Source organism: Pangasianodon hypophthalmus, chromosome 10 (assembly GCF_027358585.1).
Source record: "Pangasianodon hypophthalmus isolate fPanHyp1 chromosome 10, fPanHyp1.pri, whole genome shotgun sequence".
In the NCBI taxonomy this organism is placed as follows: Eukaryota; Metazoa; Chordata; class Actinopteri; order Siluriformes; family Pangasiidae; genus Pangasianodon; species Pangasianodon hypophthalmus.
Genome location: NC_069719.1, coordinates 14,456,752 through 14,482,850, shown reverse-complemented (window position 1 = coordinate 14,482,850; position 26,099 = coordinate 14,456,752). Strand labels below are relative to the sequence as shown.

Below are 26,099 nucleotides of genomic sequence, written 5' to 3'. Positions count from 1 at the left end.
CCAGTTTTGGTGAGTCTGTGCCTGTAATAGCCTCAGATTCCTGACAGGAATGGAACCTGATGTGGTCTTCTGCTGTTGTAGCCCATCCACCTCAAGGTTTGATGTGCTGTGCATTGTGGGATGCTTTTCTACTCACCACGGTTGTACAGAGTGCTTATTTGAGTTACTATGGACGTCCTGTCAGCTCAGATCAGTCTGGCCATTCTCCTCTGATCTCTCTTGTCAGCAAGGGGTTTCAGCCTGCAGACCCTCTGCTCACAAGATGTTTTTTTTTGCACTATTCTGTGTAAACTCTATAGACTGTTATGTGTGAAATTCCCAGAAGATCAGCAGTTTCCGAAATACTCAAACCAGCACATCTGGCACTAACGTCCATTCCACGGTTAAAGTCACAGAGATCACATTTTTCTCCATTCTGATGTTTGATGTGAACATTAATTCACCTGTATCTGCATGATTTTATGCAATGGGCTGCTGCCACATGATTGGCTGATTGGATAACTGCATAAACAAGCAGGTGTACAGGTGATCCTATGAAAGTGGATGGTGAGTGTATATACACTTTTACTAGCTAATATTTACTTGCCAAGTTTTGATTGTCTCACTCTCACTTTTGTTTGCTTTTTTTCTAGAAGCTCTGTGTAAAAAAATTGCATTCTATGATACCCCAGTATCATAATTTTTGGTGTACTGATTATTAATTTGTTACGTTATTGTTAGTGCTATCTCAGTGGGTCAGGTTTTGAATTTAGTGCAAAGTTCAGAAAGCATCTGCTGGACCCTTAACTCTTAACGGCTCAGCCCCAGTGTAACTCCCTTTAGATAAAGAAATCTGATAAATTAATAAACGTAAATAACAAGATGTTTACATTAAGTGACACATAACACTGCAGTGGTAAATTACTTCTTTATGGAATCTGGTGGAATATTTTTCGAATCATATTTTCACACTAAACAGTTTATCAAGCAGTTTATCAAGCCGATGTAGAAATACAGTGTTACAAATACTGTGTTATCTCTGATGATGAACCTTATGAATTCCAGTATCACACATCAATGATGGTAATACTATTGCTGAATTCTTTATTATTATAATACAAGATACAGATGTTAATATCGCACCCATACTTCATAAGTGCTTCATATGTTCTAAATACAAGTTCAGAATATGAGGGTGCTTTGTCTTCTTATAGCCATTGACTGATGATGAGGTTAGTGTTCATGCTGTGCATCACCCGGTCCTGCCATGTGACTTCATTCTGAGCTGTGATCCAACTCAGCATGTCATCTCGTTTAATAAGATATGTGTTCACAAGAGCCAAAACAGCACTTGTGGCACACCATCCTCCTCTCTCTTTAGCCTGCTGCTTTGATATTTGATCTGCCTTTTTAGATTTGGCACCGCATGCACTGCCCTTAAAATGAGATGAAATGGCCTTTTACTTACTATTCTGTACCAGCTGTTCTATTCTAAAGGACACTCTTATACGCTGTCTGGTTTATGGCCTCTGGTTAACAGGACTGTGTTGGGTGATGGCCAGTAGAGTGGGATTTTGTCCTGTAAGAGCAATTAATTTGATTTTCAGTTTCAGTGCACACTAATCTGATAAGATGTTTTATTAGATTTGTGAATCTTTGAGTGTTGACATTGGATTTTGGATGGTTTCTCTTGCGTGTTGTTGGGGAAACCATGAGTCCTGGTTACTGCTCTGGCTCCTTATCCTCTTAATGCTTAATTCGTATTCAGTAGATTGTTGTTTTTCATATATCTGTTAATTTGATCATATTAAACATACCCTTATACTTGATATTTTTTTTTCTTAATTAGCTGTCTGCTTTTTGCAGAGCTCATTTCAGTGTATCATTTGCATTTTAGCTGATTTACTAGTGCTGCATTGCATCCCTAATTTCAATTTATTTACTAAGGTTTGGAATTTGTTCTTGGATCAAGATGTGTATTTTAGGTGGAATGATGGAATGAAGCTAGGAGTCTAGAACTGAGGACACTCATGCTGTACTTGATTTACTGTGGAGGTTAAGCTTGTTATTTTTCCCATGTATTGAGGCTTAGACATTTATATTGCATTCAGCAAGATATCTAAGTTCACTTCGTATACAGTCAGGGCCTACAGATCTACAGATGGGTCGGCACATGTAAGGTTTCATGGGAAATATTTCATTATAGAATGTGGCTTACTTATAAAATTGAATAACACAGAGTTTTTATGGAGTTAAATCAGTTTCTCTAGAGCATGAATCTGAATTGGTAATTCATGAAATAAAAACAAAAAGATTTTAGTTTACTGAATATTTTCATTGCAGATCATAGATTCAATATACAATAAGAATTCATCCCAGGTTCTTTTTTTCTGTTGGGCATTATAAATTCGGGTTCCAGTTTTGGTAAACCTGATTTCCCTCCATACTCTTCTTGACCATCGTAAACCAGTCTAGTCTCTATATATAGTGGCCTCAGTTCTCACAGAACCGATTCATCTTCTATCATTTAAAGTTCTCACACAGTAAATCTCGCTCGCTCATCTCAGAAATTCAAGGGACCAGGTGTTCTTTACCTGAATTAATCTAAGTGAAAGTTGTCAGTGCAGTGAGTGCTTGCAGTCTGACTGTGCATCTATTATCTGACAGTGCAGATGGTACAAATGTATGGGCAGATGCATCTCATTATGGCTATTTTTGTACACATGCAGCATCACACATTTGCATGAACATTAAAAATGAAAATCTGCATTTAGATCATTACTGCACTTGACATTCTGGTCAGCAATTTGTACATACACACAGTTGAGATACGGCACATTTAACTCTGTGCAGATGTGTTTTGCTATAACTGAGATTGTGCTCAGTATCTTAGAAGAAAGATTAGACGCCATATGTGGATCAGGACAGAAGACAGAAAGGAACATTCGTGGGTTCCAGTGATGTGCAGATCAGATGCAGGGATACTTCCAGCCCTTTGTGAATGTCTATTCATTTAAAATCTGGGGGATTATAAGTAAAAAGTATGAAATTGTTTTTTTTTTCCTCAGTAATGGAAAGTGAGGTCACTTGGAAACTTGCATGTAAGTTAAGCTTTTCCCGACAGATCATTAATAACACCAAACTGAAGAATGCAGCCTGTCTCTTTTTCTCCATCATTCTCTCTTGCCTTTTGCACACACCCTTTTATTCATACTGTCTTCATGTCTTTTCATCTGCCAGCTTATCATTCATTCCTGCCCATTCAACATCTTCTGCCATATTTGTATAAATAATAAACCTGGTGTCTGTATTGATGTAAGCAGAAATAATATATATTGATATAGGCAGTGGAGTGAATTAACATTGGCAAATAATGTCAAACATATACAGAATAATTATAATTCAGTTATAATTAAGTTCGATAACTGCAAATGCAAAAGCAGTGCCACCAGCATGATGAATGGTGTGTTTTAATACATGAAATTTACTTTAACATAATGACCTGCTAACAATATTCTGACTCCTTTAGAATTGCATCATGTTTTGTGTCACACCATATGGTACAAAACACAGCTTGTGAAAGTGTGAAGTTTTGAATTTAAACTTCTTTTTTATGCCAGAGACTCTGAGACAGAGATTACTCACACATAGGTTACAGGTACAGTTTGTGCTGTTAATTAGCTGCGACTGCGGCTGCTTCCTTCTGCCTACTAATGATGCAGATATTCGTTTTCTAAATTAGTTTTGCAGGGGATGACAGGATTATACATTTTTGAATTTTTTTTAAATCAGAAATATAGTCTTGTTTGAATGCTGCCTTTAACCTGCCCTAGCTTACTTCCTCTCGAGATTGTTATTGACATAGTAGTACTTATACAACATGAATGGCCACTTGTAGGACAAGGAGAAGAACTGAAATAATCATTTTCTCGGCTGTTATGTGTGTGATATTTCTGGCTAAATAAAACTTGATGTGAACATAATAAATCAAATCCCAAATATTTTATTTCTCCTGTTTACATTTAAAAACAGCTTCCCATTTTTGATTTCTTTTTTTTTTTTAAAAAGAAATTGCGTTACATTTCAGTGCCTCCTGAGTGCCAGGTAAAGTTCACTCGATTGCTTTAACCTACAAGGAGTCATCTAACAAACCGAGTTAATAAGGTTTTGGAATGACCTTTGACATATCCATGAGGTTCCTGAGGGTCAATAACAAGAAGAGGTTGACAATGGAGTATTAAAAACAATACTGGATTGTAGCCATAGACGAATTGCTCTCTGCTTTTCTGTCTATATCTCTTGTTTTCCAAGTCTTCTTTGTGCTCTCTCCTTATCTTTCTCCCTTTCTCTGTCACTCTATCCCCCTCTCTTTCTCTCTCTCTCTGTATATTAGGTGACCCATCCTCCACGGGCTGAGCAGCAGGCTCAGTTATTGGGCAGCTTTGATGAGAAAGCCTATTTAGCCAGTAAACAGCTGAAAGCAGGAGAGGATCCATACAAAGAGCATGCTTTCAACCTGCAGGAGAGCGACAGACTGGGAAGTGAAAGGGCCATCAGAGACACACGACACTACAGGTAACCAACATGCACTCGCACACACACTCATACACATCTAAATGGCAAGACCTTGATCACACAATCACAACACAGGAAACATATACACACAAAACACATGCACATATTGTCAGTAATGTTTTTGTCAACAGTGTAGAGCTAAAATGTCAATGGCATTATAAATATTCTGATTACTGTTTGTCTAAGTATGCATCCTGCATAGTTTTTGAATGAAATAAGGAGAATATACATTCATTTTGCAACTTATCTACCAAAAAAAATCTAATTACAAATGTTTAAGATGTGTATGGCTGTGTCTTGCAACAAAATAGGGATGGAAATCCAAAAAACCCTTATTTGAATAGAATTTTTGCCATGAATTTCTCTGAACCAGACTTGAATAGAAAAAGTATGTTATATTATAACAGGTAAAAGAGGGTAAACTACACATGCTGAATATTACAACTGACAGGATTCAAAGGCCACTCAGATGATACAAAAGAGCCTGAAGGCAGTTATAAAGGCAAAGTGTGGGAATACAAATTATTAGAAAACAGTTAGCCAATATGTCACATTCAGGAAGATAAATGTGAAAAAATGTTTTTTTTTCCCACTTTAAATAGCATACTTAACATACTTTACATATAGTACATAGTTAGTAAACACTGTGGTGTATGAATTATGCATAAATGTTTTACATTTCTATACCTCTGACAAAGTGAGGTTCCCGATCAAAGGCTCGTTCATACATAAAGCAAACAGGCAGGCAGATTTCAAAGATGAAAACATGAAAATACATGAATATGAGCTAGAAATAGAATGAGTATCTCGAAAAACAAGGAAGCAAGGCCACGATAGTGTGTGTGTGTGTGTGAGTGTGTGAGTCTGTGTGTGTGTGTGTGTGTGTGTGAGTGTGGGTATTGTATATTGGGATTCCAGTTAGACATGGATGAGAGAGTATCTGAGGAAAACAGGAAGCAAACAATAGGCCTACACATTTCAGGTACAATTACCACAAATTACTTCCATGGAGAACAGCGTACTATCACTTGTTTGCTATCTTTCAGATGTGCCTCAGTTGCATTTGACCCTGACCTGCCCTCCACCAGCATCATCATCACCTTCCACAATGAAGCTCGCTCCACCCTCCTACGCACCATTAAAAGGTAATAATCATAGATCCACACAACCAACAATGAATAAGGTCTTGTTCTAGTAGAGCATGTTAGTAGTGATACTTTCAGGTATAGTTGTAACACACACACTGTCTCTCACTCCCTGTCGGCTTTAGTGTACTTATCAGAAGTCCATCTCATCTGATACAAGAAATTATTCTCGTGGATGACTTCAGCTCTGACCGTAAGTTCTTTTCTTCCATTTTATTCACTCTCTCTTGCTCACACACACACACACACATACACACACACGCCCATGCATGCACGCACACACACACACACACAGATGGATACACTAAAGTGATTACATATCCTACCTATGCCTTCGGTATTATACTTTTACTTAATGGATTCCTAAATGGGGGAATGAATCTCACAATACCATAACAGAATATAAAGCACATCCAACACTCTTGTAGTCATGGAAAAGATAAAGAAGCTTCATCAAAAGCAGTGTGCGTAAGACCCTGGAGAATATGTTTATACAGACCAGCATGCACTGATAAGAGCTGCAATGAATTAACCAGGACGTCTCAGGGCAGCTGGGGGAAAGCATGAATATAACAGCCGTCCAATTCTCCTGTTAATCATGTAGAATAAAATGAGCTGAATCATCTGAGCCGAAGCACTGGTGTAATTGCTTTCACATGATATAAAAGTGGTGTCGTTAGGTTGGGAATCAACATTTTATGTTTTACAGAGGCTAAACAAGCCAGATGATTTCACTGTGTGTCACTTTCTCCACTACTTACCCATCGAGTACCACCACATACGCTTCAAACACTCAAACACACTCACATAGAGTGGTATAGGATAGGCTAACTGTAGGTCTTTATTGCAGGTTTTTATTGCAACATAGTTTAACATAGTACATATGTATGTAGTTATGTGTGTCTGCTTGAGTGGGTGTTTGTTTATTCATATTCAGTTTTACTTACAAATTATCCAGAAAGCTGTTAGTTTGGCTGCGTTCACTGCTCATATAAGCAGCCAGGCTGGATGTGATAGTAAAATTTTACCTGCCAGGCGTAGTGTGTGTAAGAGTGCGTTTACGTTTGCTGTATTTATTCAGTGTGAGTTAACACTCTCGGGCAGGTATGAACACAGCAAATGCTCTTAAATGTGGATTAAAATAACCAATCAAAGATGATGCAAGAGAGCAGTTTGATTGCAGTGAGAACGTGACTGAACATGTGAAGTGTTAAATCCACATGCAAGACTAAACTGCATAATTAAAAGGCTTTCGCAACTATATTGTCCTTATTATGTTATATATGTTAAAATAGGTTTTAGTGCATTTTTAAATGTTTGAAATCCTTTCTTTAAATATGAGCTTCAAATGTTTGATTTATAAAAAATCATGTTTAACATGATTGATTAAAATGGGTTCTTAGCACATTGTTTCCTGCATTAACAGTTGCTCACATAGAACTATAATAAATAATTTAATATAGACTCTCGTAGAGCTGCATGTGTGCATGGGAGCTGTAGTGACGTCTAAGGGCATTTGTAGGATGTTAGGATTTGAACCCACTTTTAAATCCTGTTAAGGCTAGTCCTAATCCAGCAGCATGATCTCTGTACTTGCCATAAACCTACATGTGACTTGCACTGAGATCTACAGGCAACTCAATGGGCTTAGAGTTTAGTAATATTGGCACATTCCTGCTTTCACATACACCGTACTTTTTCCATTTCTGACTCAGTCTCTCTGTTTAATGTCAGTCTAGTTAATGTACATGATATCTTTGTGTCTCTATTTATAGTTTATCCTTTTCCCAGATTGCCATCTTTGTCAATCTCTGGTATTTGTGTCTATGTCTGGGTGTCTCTTATTCCATCTGTAACACATATTTTTAAAAATGGAATATAGGATTTAGCTGTAGAAGATACAAATCTATGCAAACAGAGGTGCATGGTGTAAAGTGTAGCTGTCAGGCATTATGCAGCATCTGTCAGTGTGTGAGAGTATACACTTGACTTTTGCCTTCATGGTGATCCAGAGTTTACTCCTCCCCCTCACCATCTGTCTGTTGTCCTCAGTGTGTTAGGAGTGACATTCAACGCTTATCGTCCCTCTCGCTTGCTCTCGGTCTTACATGCAAAACACATACACCTACACATTACTGCAGAGGACAAGGGAAGAAAGCTTTGTGGCCTGAGAGCAGCTTTGCCTGATCAGGAGCTTGAAGGCAACTTCTATTCACCTTCAACTCTCAAAGGCTATAGTCAAAGACCAGTGTCTATGCTTCTATGCTTAGGCCTTTTATAATCATTACATAATCGCTTAATCAAAATTATTTAAGATGATCAAGATTATTTGAGGGTCGTAGTGTTACCACCTCACAGCTCCAGGATCACTGGTTCAATCCCAAGGTTGTGGTACTGTTTTTGCGAAGTTTCACATGCTCTCCCTATCTTTGCATTGGGTTTCTCCAGGTTCTCTGGTTTCCTTCCACCTCCTTAAAAACATGACAGTAGGTGGATTAGCTACTCTAAATTGCCCCGAAGTGTGTAAAAGTGTGTGTACATGGTGCCCTGAGTTGAACTGGCATCCCATCCATGCCTCATGCCCAGTATCCTGGGATAGGCTCCAGGTCCACTGCGACCCTGACCAGGAAAAGGTGGTTACTATAGAATGAACCAATGAAAAAGACAATTTAAGGTTATTGTAATAAATCATATGTATCATAAATCCGTAACAACTTTCAGTCTCACTCTATAACTCACTGAACCATTGTATTTTCATCATGTTTATAATGTAATGTGTACATTTTGTAACAGTTGTAACACAGTATTTATAATTATCATTATTATCAGTATTATAAGTTCTAACTTATCCATGCTCTGTAAAACATGAATTTCAGAATACCTCGCTCATAACCACGCTCACCTTCTCTGTTTCATCCACATACAACTTCCAGTTTACCAGGATTCTCATTAGACCTTTTCTAGTTCGACCTGTGCATGACCTGTTTTTATTTATTTATTTATTTATTTATTTATTTTGCACTTTGGTTTGCTCGTTTTTGCGTCATCATTTGGTCTGATTTTTATTTATATTTTTTTAATGTCTGCCTATTTTGTATTCTTTGCCTCAGGTTAACATTGTTAATAAATCAGTGTGTTTATTTTAACCTTCACATGCCTCGGCTAGTCTTATCCAAGCCTGACAATGTTGTAGATGACATGATTAGCACAGAATATTACATTATTTATTTACATCTTTGCTATGGCACATTGTTTATTATACAATAACATATTTGTGTATTTTGATAATAAATTTTTTATCAAAGTTATCTGTAGGTCAATTAATCATTCACCAAAATTTCATCTTGATAGGCAGATGTATACATATTTTTTCCTAGGGCTTGGTAATTTAAAGTTACTGAGTTGTTCTATCACATTAAAAAACTAGAAACATTAATCTCATAGTCTAGACCATGTCTATCTGGTGGCATTATACTGTGCTATTTTGGTAGCATTGAGTTAACTTTGTGGGTTTTTTCTCTTTTTTTTTGAGCATTTAGAAACAGTTGCTGTAATTTAATGAGACAGCATTTCTAAGCATAACGCATGCTTGCAAAGACTGATTTCACATTCATTAAATTGGATATGAAAATGGATATGGAATCTGTTACAGCCATCTGAAGCTGTACATTTCGTGCTGGATTTGTTTAATTAGTTGTTTATCTGAATACTAAAAAGTAGAATTCATGCCATAAAAAAGAAAATGTTTGGAGCACCTAATACTATATAAACACAACTATAACCAAATATATTTAGGAGTAAGATGCACATGTGAGCTGCATGCCCACTGTGGGGGATGAGTGTAAGGGTATTATCTGTGTTTGTGTGTGTGTCTGTGCGTGTGTGTGTGTGTGTGCGTGTGTGTTTTTTTGTGTAATCTGATGTCCTTCTTTCATTAGCTGAGGACTGCCAGCTGCTCTCTCAGATCCCCAAAGTGCGCTGCCTGAGAAATGAACGGCGAGAGGGTGAGTGTTTACAGTTCAGAGCGTTCTACCTCTAGCCTGAATATCGTATCCAACACCTATCCAGCATAAAAATAGTTTCCATCCAGTTTTGTACAGTGAGCATTCTGGCAATTGCACCCATAATGTAACTCTGAAACTCTAAATAATTCAAACTGTTAATCAGTAAATCTGAAATTCTGCCTGCAGGTCTGCATGTAAGGTGTCTCACCATTAGACTTTGGTCCTTTCATTTCTTGATTATCAGTAGAAATGTAGAAGGACGTAACTGGATCTGTGTGTTTGGCCTTTCAGTCAGCTGGCATTTGGTGTTCTAAGCCGAAAACTTGGCTATTTGGTGAAGTTAGAAAGAATGTACTGAGCTCCATCAGCCTGGAAGTGATAGGCATTGGAATCTCTGCCCTGACTTTAACCCCTTAAATTCCTTGAACTCACTCTCATAATTGCACACTTTTCCAATGGGTTTTACTGTAGTTTGTGAATAATTCACAGTAGATACTAAAGAATATGCTTTAAGATGAATAAATGAAATATAAGCTAGGCATTTAAAGGGTTAATTTCCTGTTTAGCATCTATGAAAATATTTGTCTTTGAGAATACAGAAGCACACTCTATTTGCTTTCACTACTTTACAGGCGATAGAACAATAGATGTTTTATGAATGTTCTAAGAAGTGCCCATTGATGAAATGTTGTTTTGTGCATCGGGCAGGTTTGATCAGGTCTCGGGTGAGGGGAGCCGGCGCTGCCTCAGCTTCTATCCTTACCTTCCTGGACAGCCACTGTGAGGTGAACACAGACTGGCTCCAGCCAATGATCCAGAGAGTCAAAGAGGTGAGCGCTTATAAAGAGTTTGGTCAAGACTTCAAAGATATTTAATCAATTTAGTCCATGTTGTGAATGTGGAATGGAAAATTTGGAAACTAAGACACACACACACACGCACTCACATACTGTTGTATAACCGTGACAGATGATAGCACTTTAACATTTTGTGTGTTAGGAGTCATTTATAATTCACAAATGGCCTCAGTCCAGTATGGCTTTCAGCAATACTTCCTGAGACAGACAGAGAGAGAGAGAGAGAGAGAGAGAGAGAGAGAGAGAGAGAGAGTCATAGTGAATGAGAGAGAAAAAAGTGAGAAAGAAAATGTGTGTGTGTAAAAGAGAGAGAGAGTGAGTGAGAGAGAGGGAGGGTGTGTGTGTGTGTGTGTGTGTGTGTGTGTGAAAGAGAGAGAAAGAGAGAGTGTCTGTGTATGTGTGAGAGAGAGTGAGAGAGAGAGTATGAAGGAAAAAGAATGTATGTTTGTGTGTGAAAGAGAGAAAGAGTGAGAGAGGGAGGGTGTGTGTATGTGTGTGTGTGTGTGTGTGTGAGAGAGAGAGAGAGAGAGAGAGAGAGAGAGAGGTGGGTCTCATACAGCTGCTTCAGACAGCCTCTGGCGTTCCCTCCTTTGTCAAAGTTAACTAAATCACCAGGAGACCATTATCCTCTCCAATCTTGTTCTCAAAGAGAATAGCTCTAATGCAAGACATTCAAGATATCCTTTCTCCTTTTTCAGCACATCTCAATAGTAATTTCATTCTTTTGATAAATCATCTAATATCCTCCACCCTGCAGCTAGACCATCTCTTTATTAAACGCACACAGGGGAGGAGACTCTTCCCTTATCTTATATTGCTGCACTTCATTTTGCAGCCTCATACAGATTTAACTGTGATCTGTGCAGGACTAGAAATCAGCACACACAACTGCACTGAGGTTTCCTCTTGTGTAATTCTTAGCTTGTGTATAGTATAGCTTGCAAATGTGATGACCGTGTACAGGTCCGTTTTAGGGATTATAAGCATTAAACCCTTTTAAGTGGTGTTGCCACACATGTGTCGAGGTGTTGAAGCTCTGGTGTGCTTGTCCTGATTAATCCAATCATTATAAATCAGCTGCAGGCCAGGCCTGGGAAGAATTCATGTGGCTCTGAACCACAAGAAACTTAATGATCCATACTGAAAGACATGCTGTCCAACCAATACGTACACACAGAGTCTGTCAGAAGAGCCGTTAACATCCAGTCAGATGGAAAGATGTTTCAGCTAATATCTCTGCACACATACATACTGAAGGAGAGAGAGATAACAACGTGGTAGTTAGAGTGACTGCCAGGAGAACGGAAAGCATCCTGTTGAAAAGTGGAACATATTGTTTATACTGAAGTAAACAGTAAAGCCAGTGAAAGAAAAAGAGACAGATATAGAGCAAGACAGCATACTTAGAGTAAAGAAAATGTTTTTTTCAAACTAATCTCCGTCTACAACTGTATGAATCCCACAGACAGAAATGTTTACCTGTACTGAGAATGGAACAGAAACCCTGTTTAGCTCAAACTCACTAATAATGGAAGTCTAAGAAGAGTTGCTAAACATGTAGTTTTGTAGACTGATTTCAGTCCAAGGTTTTTGTAAATTACACTCAAAGGTGCTGATTTAATAAAGGCTTGCATTTATAAAAGCATGCACACACCCACAAAATAGCAAATCTTGTCCATTTTAATGAATATGTAATTTTTTATCATTTCTACTCTAAGATCAAAATACAAGCTGGTGTCTATGCAATTCATTTAATTTTGCCCCTACAGTGCAATTTCCTAATCTTATCTTATCTTAGCAAATTAGTTCAATCAGAATGCATGTATTAAATTTGTGGAAGAAAAAAATGACACCACTTACTGAGTCTGAACAATGAGTAAGCTCAAATTATTCCTTGTCTCAAATAATATAGTATCTCAATAATAATTAGATCATTAATTATTAAATTAAACCATAATAATCAGAATATTTGTTTTCAAAATGATGCCTTTGCTGCATTAAGTTGGTTTCATGTTTACCTTATTAACATAATGAACACTAACGTCTACAGGTATTTGTTTTATGTTCATATTGTGCATTGAACAGTTCTTGAATGAGTCTCACCACCTTTAATCATTGTTATGCTCAGTGCAGCTATTAAAAACAAAGAGCTCATGCAAAATCCTCATTTACATATTGTTTTCTGCTTTCTTTGCACGTCATTCACGCAATTAGTTTTTGTAAATCAATCACAACACGCCGTCTAACTGTTCTGCCGTCTAACTGTTCTGCCGTCTAACTGTTATTACTTGGCATCTTTGCACATCAGGGTCTAAATCTGTATAATTCATTTTTGGGTCTGGTTAGATGTTTGCAACATAGTCCAAACATCAAACCTGCTTTAGTTTGCATCTTAGTGTGCAGGAAAAGCACAGGGAACCAGAGAAGATCTTATCTCATGTTTATCTCGTCTTAAAAATCTTTATTGTAACATCTATTTTAACTGAGTTTTGAGGAAACGGGTTTTTCTGTTCTTTTCTTAATAAAGAGAAACTTGTCCATTGTAATCACACGCACAGTACAAATGTGGTAGACAGAGACAAATTAACAGAGGCAAATTAACTTGAAAAATGCAGGAGTATTCCTTTAAAGAAAAGCTGCTTATACTAGAATATAATTGATAACTTTGAGAGAGACAAGAGAGGGGAGACATAAACAGTTTCTGAGCTTTTTTCTTTTTTGTTCAGTTTATTAATTCACGGTAAATCATTATTGCTTGCTGCTATGGTGCAGCTTTTTCCCAATGCTGTCTCAAAACTCCTCATACTCATACACTGAGCTCAGAGTTCAATAGGTTCAGACAGCTTACAGAGAACGACAACTTTAATTGAAAACACTTGTTGCATTCATCATCTATTCTGTGTATATACAGTACATTAACATGGTCATGCACAGTAATACCATCCATGATTTCTATTTTATATATATAATATTATTTAGAGTTTCTACAAATTCTATTAAGTACAAGAAATGGAGTATAGTACTGCATAAGCATATAATTTTAATGTGATTTCTCCTAAATGTAAGTACAAATATCATTATTATGCACTACACATTTATTTTCATTCATTCATTCATTCATCTTCAGTAACCGCTTTATCCTGGTCATGGCTGATATATACGGGGAATACACCCTGGGTGGGATGCCAGTCCATCACTGGGCACATTTAATTTCCATTTTTCATTTGGACACTGATTCAGCATTTACTGCACCAAAGTAAATATGTTTTAATTACATTTACTGTTAAATTCTGTACAAAATCAAAAATGCTAAAATCCCAACAAGTAAGACAAAAGCAATTTTATGTGACTGTCCAGTATTGATAATCTAACATTTATTAATACAACCATAAGTCAGTATAAAAGTGCCTGCCAATGGGTTCCTGAGACTCAATGATGACCCAAACCATAAGTCTCATGTAACTTAATTAGAGACTGTTTAAACAACTAGAGACAGGTGACAAATTAAAGGAAAAACCTGAATAATTAAATAGAGAAACATAATGAGTGCAGAGGCTTCCAGTCAGGTGTACTGTGTTGCAATTAACAACCCACTGTGCTCGGTGTATCTGCGAGTATGTATAAAAATGCCAAACAGGCCCACTTGACCTCAATTTTGCCTCAAGATGACAAGAGAAAAAGAACTAAGTGACTTTGAAAGAGGTTCCATTGAAGTGGTGAGTGTTGCAATAGGATCAGTCACCAAAGTGACATCTGCATTTAGATCTACATAAAATACATCAGTAAATAGGGTTGGAAATTGTGGTTGAAAGAACACATTCAATGACTATGATGTGCATGCATTAGTGCAACATGTAAGGAAAAAGCAACTGGAACAGTCTATCCAGTCTAACTACACTGAAAGATATAGTAGAATTGCAGTGCATAAAACCTTCATTACAAAGGCAAATGCACATTCAGAGAGTTCAATGGTCTACAGACATGAAAAAAGTGATATGGTCAGATGAGTCATTCTTCACCATAGTCTCCACAAGTGGGCAAATGCATGTGTGACACACACCAAGAGAATGGTGCAGGCCTGAATGCTCAGTGGCTCTTTTATGTGGGCATTTGTATTATATGGGCCTTTTAGTGGCATGGTTTGAGTCCTCTAGGGTTACTGCAAATCAGTATAAAGTTATATTGACTGATCACCTTTATGCTATGATGAAACACTTCTATCCTGATAATAGTGGTCTTTTCTAGGACAACAGTGCCCCATTCCACAGGGCACAAAGGCTCACTGAATGGCTTGATTAAGATGAAATTGGTGTAAATCATATGCTATGGCTTTCACAGTCACCAGATCTCAACCCAAATTCACATCTAGGGGTTATTTTGGACCAACATCTTAGGCAGCACTCTGCACTGTAAACATCAAGCACCAACTGTGGGAAGAATGGTGTTCATCTCGCCAGTACAGTTCCAGAGACTTTCCAGAGACGATTTGTGGCAACAAACATTGAATGTGTTCTGGCAGTTCGTGGCAGCTTATCACTTTACTAAGACACTGTATGTTGATTTTCTTTTAATCTGTCACCCAGATGTAGATCCTCCTCCTATACAGGTTCAGATGGTTGATTATACAAAACATTCAGGACCATGGACAGATCAAGGCAGGACCAAGGTCCTTGAAGCCTAACAATGGTGGATGGCCTTAATCAAGTTTTAAACAAGCAAACAGATGTCCACTTGGTGACACATCAATCAAAGCTGTTCCAAGCTGAAATAGAAGACAGATAACTTTGAGCATTTCCTTCTTAGCATCCTGCCAACAAGGATGTTAATGATGAAGCATTACAGATCAAATCCTAATGCCCTGAAAAGCAGAAATGGCCGCGAACTAACTTTTTGTTTACCTCTCACTAGTGTGATGAATGTGATGTTCTAGATAAGATATTTGAACAATGTGTGGTCATGGGTGAGTCAGTGCAACCATCCCCTGAGGAGTGTCTCAAGTAATTGCAAATTTATGTTGAAGCACCAAGGTTTATGGCAGCTCCATTGCTTATGGATACATTCTCCATTCTTGGTTGCTGAAGTGAGCTCCTGGTTAGGAGATCCATCTCACTGGCACATATGTCAGCATGAAAGATTATAAAAACTATTTGGGACATTGTGGGCATGTTTTCCTTAGCAATTTATGTATGATATTACCACAATGTTGTCAGTTTTCACCCTGATGACGCTTCCAATGTCACTACATATTGGTTTGAAATCACTCTTGGATCTTGCCACACAGATACTGAATCCAACCGGATCCTGAACATGCAGTCTTTCTTGGGATAGTGGCTATAATAGATACCATCAATCCCAGAAGGCATAAGCAATAACTACCAGTCAGTCTGAGTACAAAATGTGAGTGACAGTTTGTAGTACATCCCTGTAAAATGGCAGGTAATAAAGCTGAAGCATCTTAAGAGCTTATTCACAAATACAGGAAAGGCCTCACAGTGGATGTTGTCAGTGAGCTCAGTAAAGTTACAACCACCCAAAGGGATTAGAAAGGAACAGTTACAGCTCATGTTGCCTTATACGTCAGTGGCTGACTAATAGCTAACCTGTTTGTTCAGTTTTGTCATGGTTAACTGCTGGGCATGTATCTCATGTTCACTGGTGAAAAGGCTTCACTGTTTGCCACTCACACGTTTTACTAGGTGGTTGTGGATTACTGACTCTTTCTGTATCCTCTCAGGATCATACTCGGGTTGTCAGCCCCATCATTGATGTGATCAGCCTGGACAACTTTGCTTACCTAGCAGCCTCCGCTGACCTCAGAGGAGGTGAGGGCGAGATCTGTAATCTCAGTACACATAATCTCTCCCAGCAGCAGAGCACTAACAGACCTGTTTAGTTAGAAGATGCATCTGGACATAAAGGAATAATATAGAAAACACTTACTTGTTTACTACTAATTACTTTAATTTTCTTAGTCTAATCTATTACTAATGATCTTAGGTTGTTGTTTGTTGTTAGTCAATAGGTTAATAAGTTGGTTAATAAGTAAAAGATAAGATTGAGTTAAAACCTGAACTGACTCCAGCTTGCTCTTTGACTCTCTGACTGCAGGGTTTGACTGGAGCTTACATTTTAAATGGGAGCAGATTCCTATTGAGCAGAAAATGGCCAGAACTGATCCAACTCAGCCAATCAGGTGAATCTCTCAATCCCAGGATGTATTCCTAATGGCATACTGCACCAGTATATACGTTATCCTGTTCCTCATAGTAGTATGCAGGATGTGAGAATTATTATCTGGTATACTACATGTCACCTCTAGCTGTCAGTCAAATTCATTTTTGCTCATAGTTTCCTCAGATTTACATCATACTGTTTTAAACAGCAGATTTTGATTTACTGTGACCCACAACATTAGATTTTAGTGAGCAAAATCACAAATGATGTAAAAAGCAGTGGGGAAAGGCTGTAAAGAGTTAAAAGGCTGCACTGGCTGGCATAAATCTCTAATTGTCTGTTGTGTATTAAGTATGCTGTCAGAACCAGTTAAGAATCAAATAGCTTTTAATTAAAAATATTGATATTAAATGTACTCATTTGTTAGCATCAAATAACTCTGCTATTTAGTAGTAATTGGATAGCGTTAGCTTGTTTCCAAAGGCAATATATTACCTAATGTACTCTTCATTGTCAGTTTTCTGGCTTTTATATTGAAAATGAAATGGCTGTGTTTCATTGTGGGATGCACTACACCACTGAGATAGCTCTGCCTGTTTACTTGGAAAATGTGTACAAGTAGCACTTTCAGATATCTTGGGTGTATAAATATAATGCATAGTAAATCATTTTGAACACAGTTTTTGTCTTTTCCCTTTTCTTTTTCGAACCTCCTGAAATTTCTCACTTACAGAGGGTACCCTCAAACGTGGGGAAGGAAATGTTTCAGTAATAGAAACAGTCAGGAGCTTTCGATAGTTTATGTGGTTAATTCATTCAGCAAGAAGTGTCAGCTTCATATGTATGTTTGTTTGAAATCAAGAGTGCAGTTAGTGTTTGAGTTGTTTTGTCTACACACTTAATTATAAGAAAGTGAGTCATTTGCTTGTTCTCTTTCTTCATATGCAAGTGTCTTTACTTCTTTAGGACTCCAGTGATTGCGGGTGGGATCTTTGTTATGGACAAGAGTTGGTTCAATCACCTGGGCCAGTACGACACTCACATGGACATCTGGGGTGGTGAAAACTTTGGTGAGTTCACTGAATGCTGCATCTTCCAGATAAGAAAACCAGATTCTACACGGTGATTAAAAGGTAGCTACGTGCGGCGATTGAAGGCAGGATGTGAGTGTGTAAACTCAACCTGTTTTTAGTAGGGGTAAATCCCTAATAAGTATCAGTGCCCAGAGCATAGTCAAGGAGACAGCATTAAACAGGGATAATCCATATTCAGAAATCAGGAAAATATGCAAGGGTCAAAACCAGGAAACAGTGAGCATGGAAACTGGAAAACAAACAAAAGACACAAATGCATGATAAGACTTTGCCATGAGACAAATACACAACACGTTATGTAAACACAGACTAATAATGGGCTGAACACCGAACACCTGGCCACAATTAGGAAACTCATTTTTTTTAGTTATTACAGAAACAAGGCATAAGATTGTGGTGTGGTTGTATGAATTGGGACATGACCTTTATGACTGTACTAGAAGTCATAAAAATAGCATTTTGGCTTTGTGTTTGCTAAGAAGGGGTTCCCGGGAGGCATTACCTGTAGTGTAATTTAGGACCACAGTGTTTTCGAAAATCCTAGTTATGCTGGAAATATCAATTGGGTTAAAGCAGGAAAAAGGGGTAAAGCTCCAGTTCTGTCTGCTGTGCTTATGTCTGATGGGTGAATGTAGTATCTTTATCCTATAAAGCATGATACATGATAGAATTCTTAGTTTGTATGAGCATGTGAAGTGTATATGTTAAATATATTTATAGTCAAGTCCGCAAATATTTGGACAGTGACACAATTTTTGTAAATTCGCCTCTATACACCAACACAGTGGATTTGAAATGAAGCAATGTGGTTGAAGTGTAGACTTTCAGCTTTAATTCAAGGGGTTTAACAAAAATATTGCTTTAACCGTTTAAGAATTACAGCATTTTTTTTTTTGCCATAGTCCCTCTATTTTCACATCTCAAAAGTAATTGGAAAAACTTACATCATATTCATCAGAAAGTATAGCTCTATAAAAACTCAGTTCCAATAGCACCCATAACACTGCGTCCACCATGTTTGACATGATGTCGTCATATGCTTTGGAACACAACCCCTTCCTTTCCTTCGCCATACTCTTCTCTTCCCATCATTCTGGTACAAGTTAATCTTATAGAGGCTTTTTAGCAAAGTCAAATTTGGCCTTTTTGGGTGTGACCAGTGGTTTACATCTGGTTTACAGTGGTTTACATCTGGTTTACAGTGGTTTACATACAGAGGTAAACCATCTGTTGTCAGCGTTGGCAGAACAAGACAACCCAGAAGCAGAATGCAGATGCAGGAAACAGGTTAAGAGGGTTTTATTAACAACGTGAGGAGGGTGGCAGTGTGTGGGAAGGGAGCTGGAAATCAGTGTCAGTCGAGGTTGGGATTCGAACCCGGGTCGGTAGCATAAGAGAGGAGTGTTCAGGTGATAGGCCACGCGGAGGGGGAGCGAAACACAGCGTAAGCGAGCTCAAGTGTTGGCTTGACCGGGGCTTGAGCTCAGGTCGTTGGCGTGGGAGCCGATAACAGAGCCGGTGAACCACGAGGAAGACAAGGCGGGGCAGGGCTGGGCATAGCAGGAAGAGAACCGGGAGTGAGCAGACAGGCAGGATGAGCAGGGAACCTGGAACACAAGGAGAAAAACACAGGATAACTTGACGGGGAAAACACTTGACACACCATGAAAGAAACTGCGAAGGCCGGAAATGTACCTCACTGAGACTGGCACAATCTGGTGATGAGTAGCTGAAGAACCTGAAGAACCACACTGGGAACATGAGGAAGGGGAAGCACAGGGAGATATATGGGATCTGTCCGGACCTGACATCTGTATTTACATTCATGAAGGCGTCTCTTGATTGTAGACTTTGACAATGATACACATACTTCCTTCAGAGTGTTCATGACTTGGCTAGAATTCTGCGATCATCCACTTCAGTTGTCCTCCGTAGTCTTCCAAATACCAAATTGCTGATCTGGCCACTTCTAAAGTTTCTGCTATCTCTCTGATAGGTTTGTTGTGTTTTTTCAGCCTAATAATGGCCTCCTTCACTTGCATTGACACCTCTTTGGACCGCATATTGAACAGCTTATCAACAGCTTATTTCATTTGTCATGAAAAGGAAACAAGCCACATGTGGTCATGAAACTGCTTAACAGTCAAGTGTCCAAGTACTTTTGAGCCTGTGAAAATGGAGGGACTCTGTAAAAAATGCCTGTAATTCCTAAACAGTTAATGCAATATTTTTGTTAAACCCCTTGAATTAAAGCTGATAGTCTACAGTTCAACCACATCTTGATTGCTTCATTTCAAATCCATTGTGGTGGTGTACAGAGGCAAAATTACGAAAATTGTGTCACTATCCAAATACTTATGGACCTGGCTGTATTTGCTATCTATATTTAATATATCTCTGCATATGTCTTTGAATAGAGGTACATCTGTGGCTTGATGGTATCTCTCAGAGGATATTTCAGTTTTCAGTTCAATTAATCATCCTACCATCAAGCCAATGTTAAATTTATTGGAGCTTCAGAAGTCACAAAATATGCAACTGTTACTTTCAGTCTTTTGAAGTCTTTTGAATTGTGCCAGAATGGGATAAAGACAATAAAGATCGGTGTGTGTGTGTGTGTGTGTGTGTGTGTGTGTGTGTGTGTGTGTGTGTGTGTTTAGAGACCTCTGCTGGCTGAATCGCAAATATATTTTGATTAATGTCCCCAAAGGAAAAAAACAAAACAAAACAAAACAATACAAAAAGCTGACATGTTTTTCTACTAACTCCTGCTCTAATTTATGATTGGAGGACAAATAATCTTATTTCAATCACTTCCAATGATCTTAACCTCCCTCCAAACTCCAGACTCTTAAACTAAGACTTGGTAGATCCAGACTTAAACTCCTCATTGCATTTCTTGTAACTTCATACCTCTATTAATTTCATTGTAATTACTGGATAATTTGAAGGAATAGCTAAATAGTATGCAGAGTAAGGACTTCAGGATATCTAAAACTATTCCAGTATCTGGATGTAAATAATCAGTTAATTTTGTGTATTGTAAGTTAGTATTGGACTACTTCTACTTTGGATATACTGTAAATTATAAAAATGTCTTTTTATCCCTTAAATGCATCAATGTGGGTTAAATTTTTAGCTTTCATATGTTCATACATAACTCGTGTCATTATTAAACCAGCACTTATATCTAACACTAATTTCTGACACCGCTCAAGAATAGTATAACTGTTTATTATCAATAACCAAGTAACAAAATATATTTCTGTCAGTCACTTTTGGAAATTATATTTTACAGTTTTGGGATTTGGGTATTGGTAGGTTGACCAAAGCTCAAGTGATCAGAGACATTAGAGAGGTAAAGAAATCAAATCTAAATCAGTTTTTATTGCAGAAAGCATTTCCTATTGACTAAGAGAGAGGAATTAGTATAGGCTCTGTTTTAGTCTCTTGTGCAAAACATGTTTAATGTTCAGCTACTCTACTTTTTATGAATCTATATTATATGTTGTCCATTTTTATGCTGCTTTTTCATCATTTTTATTTTATTTATTTCTGCCATCACTGCTCTCTCTAATCTAATTCTGACTACTGTCTGTCCTCTCCCCTCAGCCACATTCCTCTTTTTTATTTTTACTGTAACAGTAATACACTAACAGCTGCCACATTTCCATTCTTGAATTTTGCTTAGAATTATACTCTGTTCAACTTTATCATGTTGCCCAACCCCAACCAGTGTGCACTGCCAAAAGTTGCTTTACTCCCTATCACTAAATCAACTTCTTTTAATAAAAAAAAAAAAAAAAAAAAAAAAAGAATGACTGCTGGGAGCTTTGTCTCACTGAGTCACTGCCAGTATGAATAATACTTATACTGTATTAATATAATTATACTATAGATGTTGTTAAGAGAATGAAAATACTTTACATACTTTGGTTTATGTATCTTCTTGTCCATCATTTCATAGTCACACCACAGTACATATAAGATTTACCCACCTTTTTACCTCTACATCCCTGAGACCAGCTCATTTCCTCACTTTTCCTCTCTCTTTGGCTCTTATATAGAGCTGTCGTTTCGGGTATGGATGTGTGGAGGCAGTCTGGAAATTTTACCCTGCAGTCGCGTGGGCCATGTTTTCAGGAAACGCCACCCTTATGACTTCCCAGAAGGCAATGCTCTCACCTATATCAAGTGAGATCAGTCTCTTAATCCTATTTACAGTGATACTAAATACAGTGAACTTGCTTTTCCGTGTTTAATGCGTGTGTGTGTTTGTGTGTGTTAGGAATACACGGCGAGCTGCAGAAGTGTGGATGGATGACTATAAACAGTATTATTATGCTGCAAGACCTTCTGCTCAGGGAAAGGCCTTTGGGAGGTCAGGGAGCTTAATTTTTTGTTTTTGAAACAGAAAACACAGTTAGTCATGGATGTTTAATGTGTATACATTGTTCTACTTTGAAATGAAATTTGTCCCTTGCCATTTTCCACATTTTTCTGCAGTATTGCTGACCGACTGGATCTGAGAAGGAAGCTGAACTGTAACTCTTTCCGCTGGTATCTGGAGAATGTGTATCCTGAGCTCAAGTCAGTCGCAAATACCTGTCCATGGACAGCACACTAAAGGCTGATATTACAGTTGTAAATAATGTAAATACTATATGATAAATGTGATAAAATGTTAAAATGTTTTGTTATGTTGTGTTTGTCAGGATTCCAGAGCAGAAGGGTACGTATAGTCTGCTGAAACAGGGTGGACTCTGCCTAGAAAGCTACAACAGAGACACTCTGGGTCTGACTGAGTGCAAGAGCGGCTCAAGTATACCTGCCTCACAGGTGTGTGTGCGTGTGTATATGCAAGGGAAACAGTTTTCTTTTTTCCTTTTTTTTTTTTTTTTCACAAAAACTGCAGTTTTTAATTTTAAAAAAAGTTTTAGGTATAGACAGCATGAATTACCTGCATTTATAGAACATATATATATGTTAATTTATACAGAATAGTAAGACAATCTATATATGTTTATATATGTGTTTGTCATGTTTTTTCTCACATTTGTGGACGGTTGAGTGCAAAAGTTTGCATCCCCCCTTGTTTCTTTGGGGAAAAAACAGCCGTAGATCTATTTTACAATTGATCATTTCTATTTTACAATTCTCTTCTACAAAAAAAAAATAATAATAATAGAAGTTAAAAATGAAATGTGAGTGTATCTTGCAACAAAATAACAATTCAAGTTATAATGAGCATGTTCAAAAAGTTAAAAAAGAAGTTTTACCAACATGTATATGACATCTCAATTAATATGTATTTTTGTTCTATAAACACCTTTTTGAGACAACAGAAACATAAGAATGACATGTACATTTGTGCATATTCATAATTTTGAAAAAAAAGAAAACAGAGTCGCCTTCGGCCTGTCTCATCTTTAAACCAACTATATACACCACTTCTCACTGGCCTGATTATCTCAGAATAATGTTTCTAATTGTTACCATGTGAAAATTTTCAAGTAAAGGACTCTTGACTGAGCTATATGGCCAAAAGTTTGTGGACACCTGCCCATCACACCCATATGTGCTTTTTGAGCATCCCATTATAGATTTAGTCCCTCCTTTGCTGTTATAATAACCTCCACTCTTCTGGGAAGGCTTTCCACTAGATTTTGGAGAGTGGCTGTGGGGATTTGCTCATTCAGCCAGAAGAGCATTAGTGAGGTCAGGCCATTCCACCTTTGGCAAACCATGTCTTCATTGACCTCGCTTTGTGCGCAGAGCCAACGTCATCCTGGAACATATTTGGGCCTCTTACTTCCAGTGAAGGGAAATTGTAATGCTACAGCATACAAAGACATTCTAGACATTTGTCTGCTTCCAACTTTGTGGCAACAGTTTGGGGAAGAGCCACATATGGGTGTGATGGTCAGGTGTCCACAAACTTGGACACCAAGTTATAAGATATGTGAAAGGTGAAAAGATATGTGAAAAGACATAATTTTTGCCCCTCTTCTCTGTCTCAATGTCTTGTTTTTATTCAGAAATGGATGCTGGTTGAGCCTCAGATCCGCCAACACGACCTGTGCTTGACTATCACAGCATTCTCCTCCGGGTCAAAGGTCAGACTGGAGCCCTGCAGCCCTAAAGAGTCCAGACAGGTGAGCACATGAGCATCAGGGGCACTGCCATGAACAATGATGGCAAAAGTAACCTAGCGCAGTCGAAATTGCATACACATATATTACTAATTGAGCAGCTGTGAATGAAAATGCAAAATATATCTTGGTTTTTAGTTTTTGGAGAGCTCTCTTGGGTAGAGAATGTTTAAGAGTGTAAGTTTGTCTGTTTCTCCATGATTATTCTTTGGTGGCCAGCTGTTCCACTATTCCATAAGAATGTACCACGAATATATCAGTGCAGTTTATGTTTCTATCACTTAGTTAGTTTTGGCATAAACACATCAGCAATAGAAGCTTTAGTAAAGAAGTAGCCCTTGAGTCAACACAGAAAGGTGGTCTGCGTTGCTAAGCAACTAGGCATCCTTGAAAGAAATAATAGTTTGTATTGTCATTACCCATTTCCCATCTGGGGACATTTTCACTCCCAGTGTTCGATGTAAAATTTTAAAGCATAATGAACTGTGCATTTTTGTAACCTAACTGTTGTTTGTATTCAGCTGAAAGCATGAAGGATGTAAAATTAAATGTCTACGTATTCATGTCATGTTATTGTGGAACTTAGCATCTTGTGATGCAAATCAGCGACGAATAATTTCAGCAATTCTCTTGCAACTTTTGAACATCAATCATGGGGAGTTATGTATCTCATTCCAATCCAGCTGGACCTGGAGCTGATCCAAGCCTGATTTATGTCATTAAATTTAGAGCTAAACAGAGTGTGTGCGTGTCTCTATCTGTGGCCTTTAATTTCGGTGAATGTGGTTGTATCTTGTGCTCAGAGTCTATTACTGGCGTACGCTATTAGACAGGATGCAGGATGTGTATGATATGTATGGTTATGATACAATATAGTCCTGTCTCAATACGATACATTTGAACATCAGGAAAAGACCAGGTGATGTTCTATCTTCAACTGTCCAGTTTCAGTGAGCCTGTGCCCAGTGTAGTGTCAGATTCCTCAGCTTGGCTGACAGGAGTGGAACGTGTTGTGGTTTTCTGCTGTTGTAGCCCATCTGCCTCAAGATTAGACATGTCGTGCATTCTGATATGCTTTTCTGCTCACCATGGTTGTAAAGAGTGGTTATTTGAGTTACTGTAGCCTTCCTGTCAGCTCAAACCAGTCTGGCCATTCTCCTCTCACCTCTCTCATCAACAAGGTGTTTTCACCTGCGGCGCTGCCACTCAATGGATGTTTTTGTTTTTCATGCCATTCTTTATAATTTCTAGAGAATCTTGTGTGTGAAAATCTCAGGAGATCAGCATTTACCATCTTGCACCTTTAGTTATTTGCATGCTGTGCAGTGAAGCCAGAAATCCTGCCCAAATATGGTGACCGAAACAGAAAAATCACATGACTGAAACCCTAGGTTACAGGACCCCCTGAAGTAAAAATAGAAGATGCACTGAATGTTCTGAAGAATATTTGCTTTAAAAAAAAAAAAAAAAATGCTATTTTGAAATATTTCATACAAAAGTTTAATTAAAGCTGTTTAAACACACATTAACAATAACACTCTTACAGTGTAGCCTCACAGATAAATAATATCTGTTTCATTTTCATGGGAATAAATGACAGAGGACATATATGTTCTTCTGTATGTTTCCAAAATATGTTAAATTATTGGTTCCCTAACTAAAGAAAAGGAAATAACTCCACTTTGTGCATGGATCATCACTCAGTTTCACATCATTAGCTGCTGTCTTTTTCCATGCTAATAAATCTCAGCTAATCTAATAGAACCTCATCCATCTTTTCTCAGTTCATTGCACAGGTCTGATCTCTGTCTATGACCTGACGCATTCCTTTACTGTGGGTCTGTGAGTAATTACTCTACAGTAGGACATTCACAGAGGTGAAAGACGTAGCAACTGCAAACTGCTAAGACTTATTCAAGCAAGAATTATGCTTTGTTTTGCGAGGACTGAGGGAGACAGAAAAAAGACAAAACTATAAAAAAAGACATAATTAATTTGCTCTTTTTGTGATGGTTTTTTGAGGACACTCATAGAAATTATATCTTAAAAAATGTACTGTACCGGTAAAAAAATGTAAATGTATCCTAATAACGATGTTCCTCTACTAATATGTTCCTGA

At 37.9% G+C, this 26,099-nt stretch overlaps 1 protein-coding gene across 1 annotated transcript in view; it reads left to right on the top strand.

The window, feature by feature from the left end:
* galnt16 (UDP-N-acetyl-alpha-D-galactosamine:polypeptide N-acetylgalactosaminyltransferase 16) overlaps positions 1-26,099 on the top strand; it is a 30,747-nt gene that overhangs the window by 2,975 nt on the left and 1,673 nt on the right. Inside the window, exons 2-14 of the mRNA XM_026934552.3 lie at positions 4,373-4,554; positions 5,601-5,699; positions 5,825-5,892; positions 9,638-9,703; positions 10,412-10,533; positions 16,295-16,382; positions 16,669-16,753; positions 17,701-17,804; positions 21,896-22,022; positions 22,117-22,209; positions 22,335-22,418; positions 22,544-22,667; positions 23,867-23,983. Of these exons, the coding sequence (XP_026790353.2) occupies positions 4,373-4,554; positions 5,601-5,699; positions 5,825-5,892; positions 9,638-9,703; positions 10,412-10,533; positions 16,295-16,382; positions 16,669-16,753; positions 17,701-17,804; positions 21,896-22,022; positions 22,117-22,209; positions 22,335-22,418; positions 22,544-22,667; positions 23,867-23,983 (1,359 nt within the window). The remainder of the gene's footprint in view (positions 1-4,372; positions 4,555-5,600; positions 5,700-5,824; positions 5,893-9,637; positions 9,704-10,411; positions 10,534-16,294; positions 16,383-16,668; positions 16,754-17,700; positions 17,805-21,895; positions 22,023-22,116; positions 22,210-22,334; positions 22,419-22,543; positions 22,668-23,866; positions 23,984-26,099) is intronic.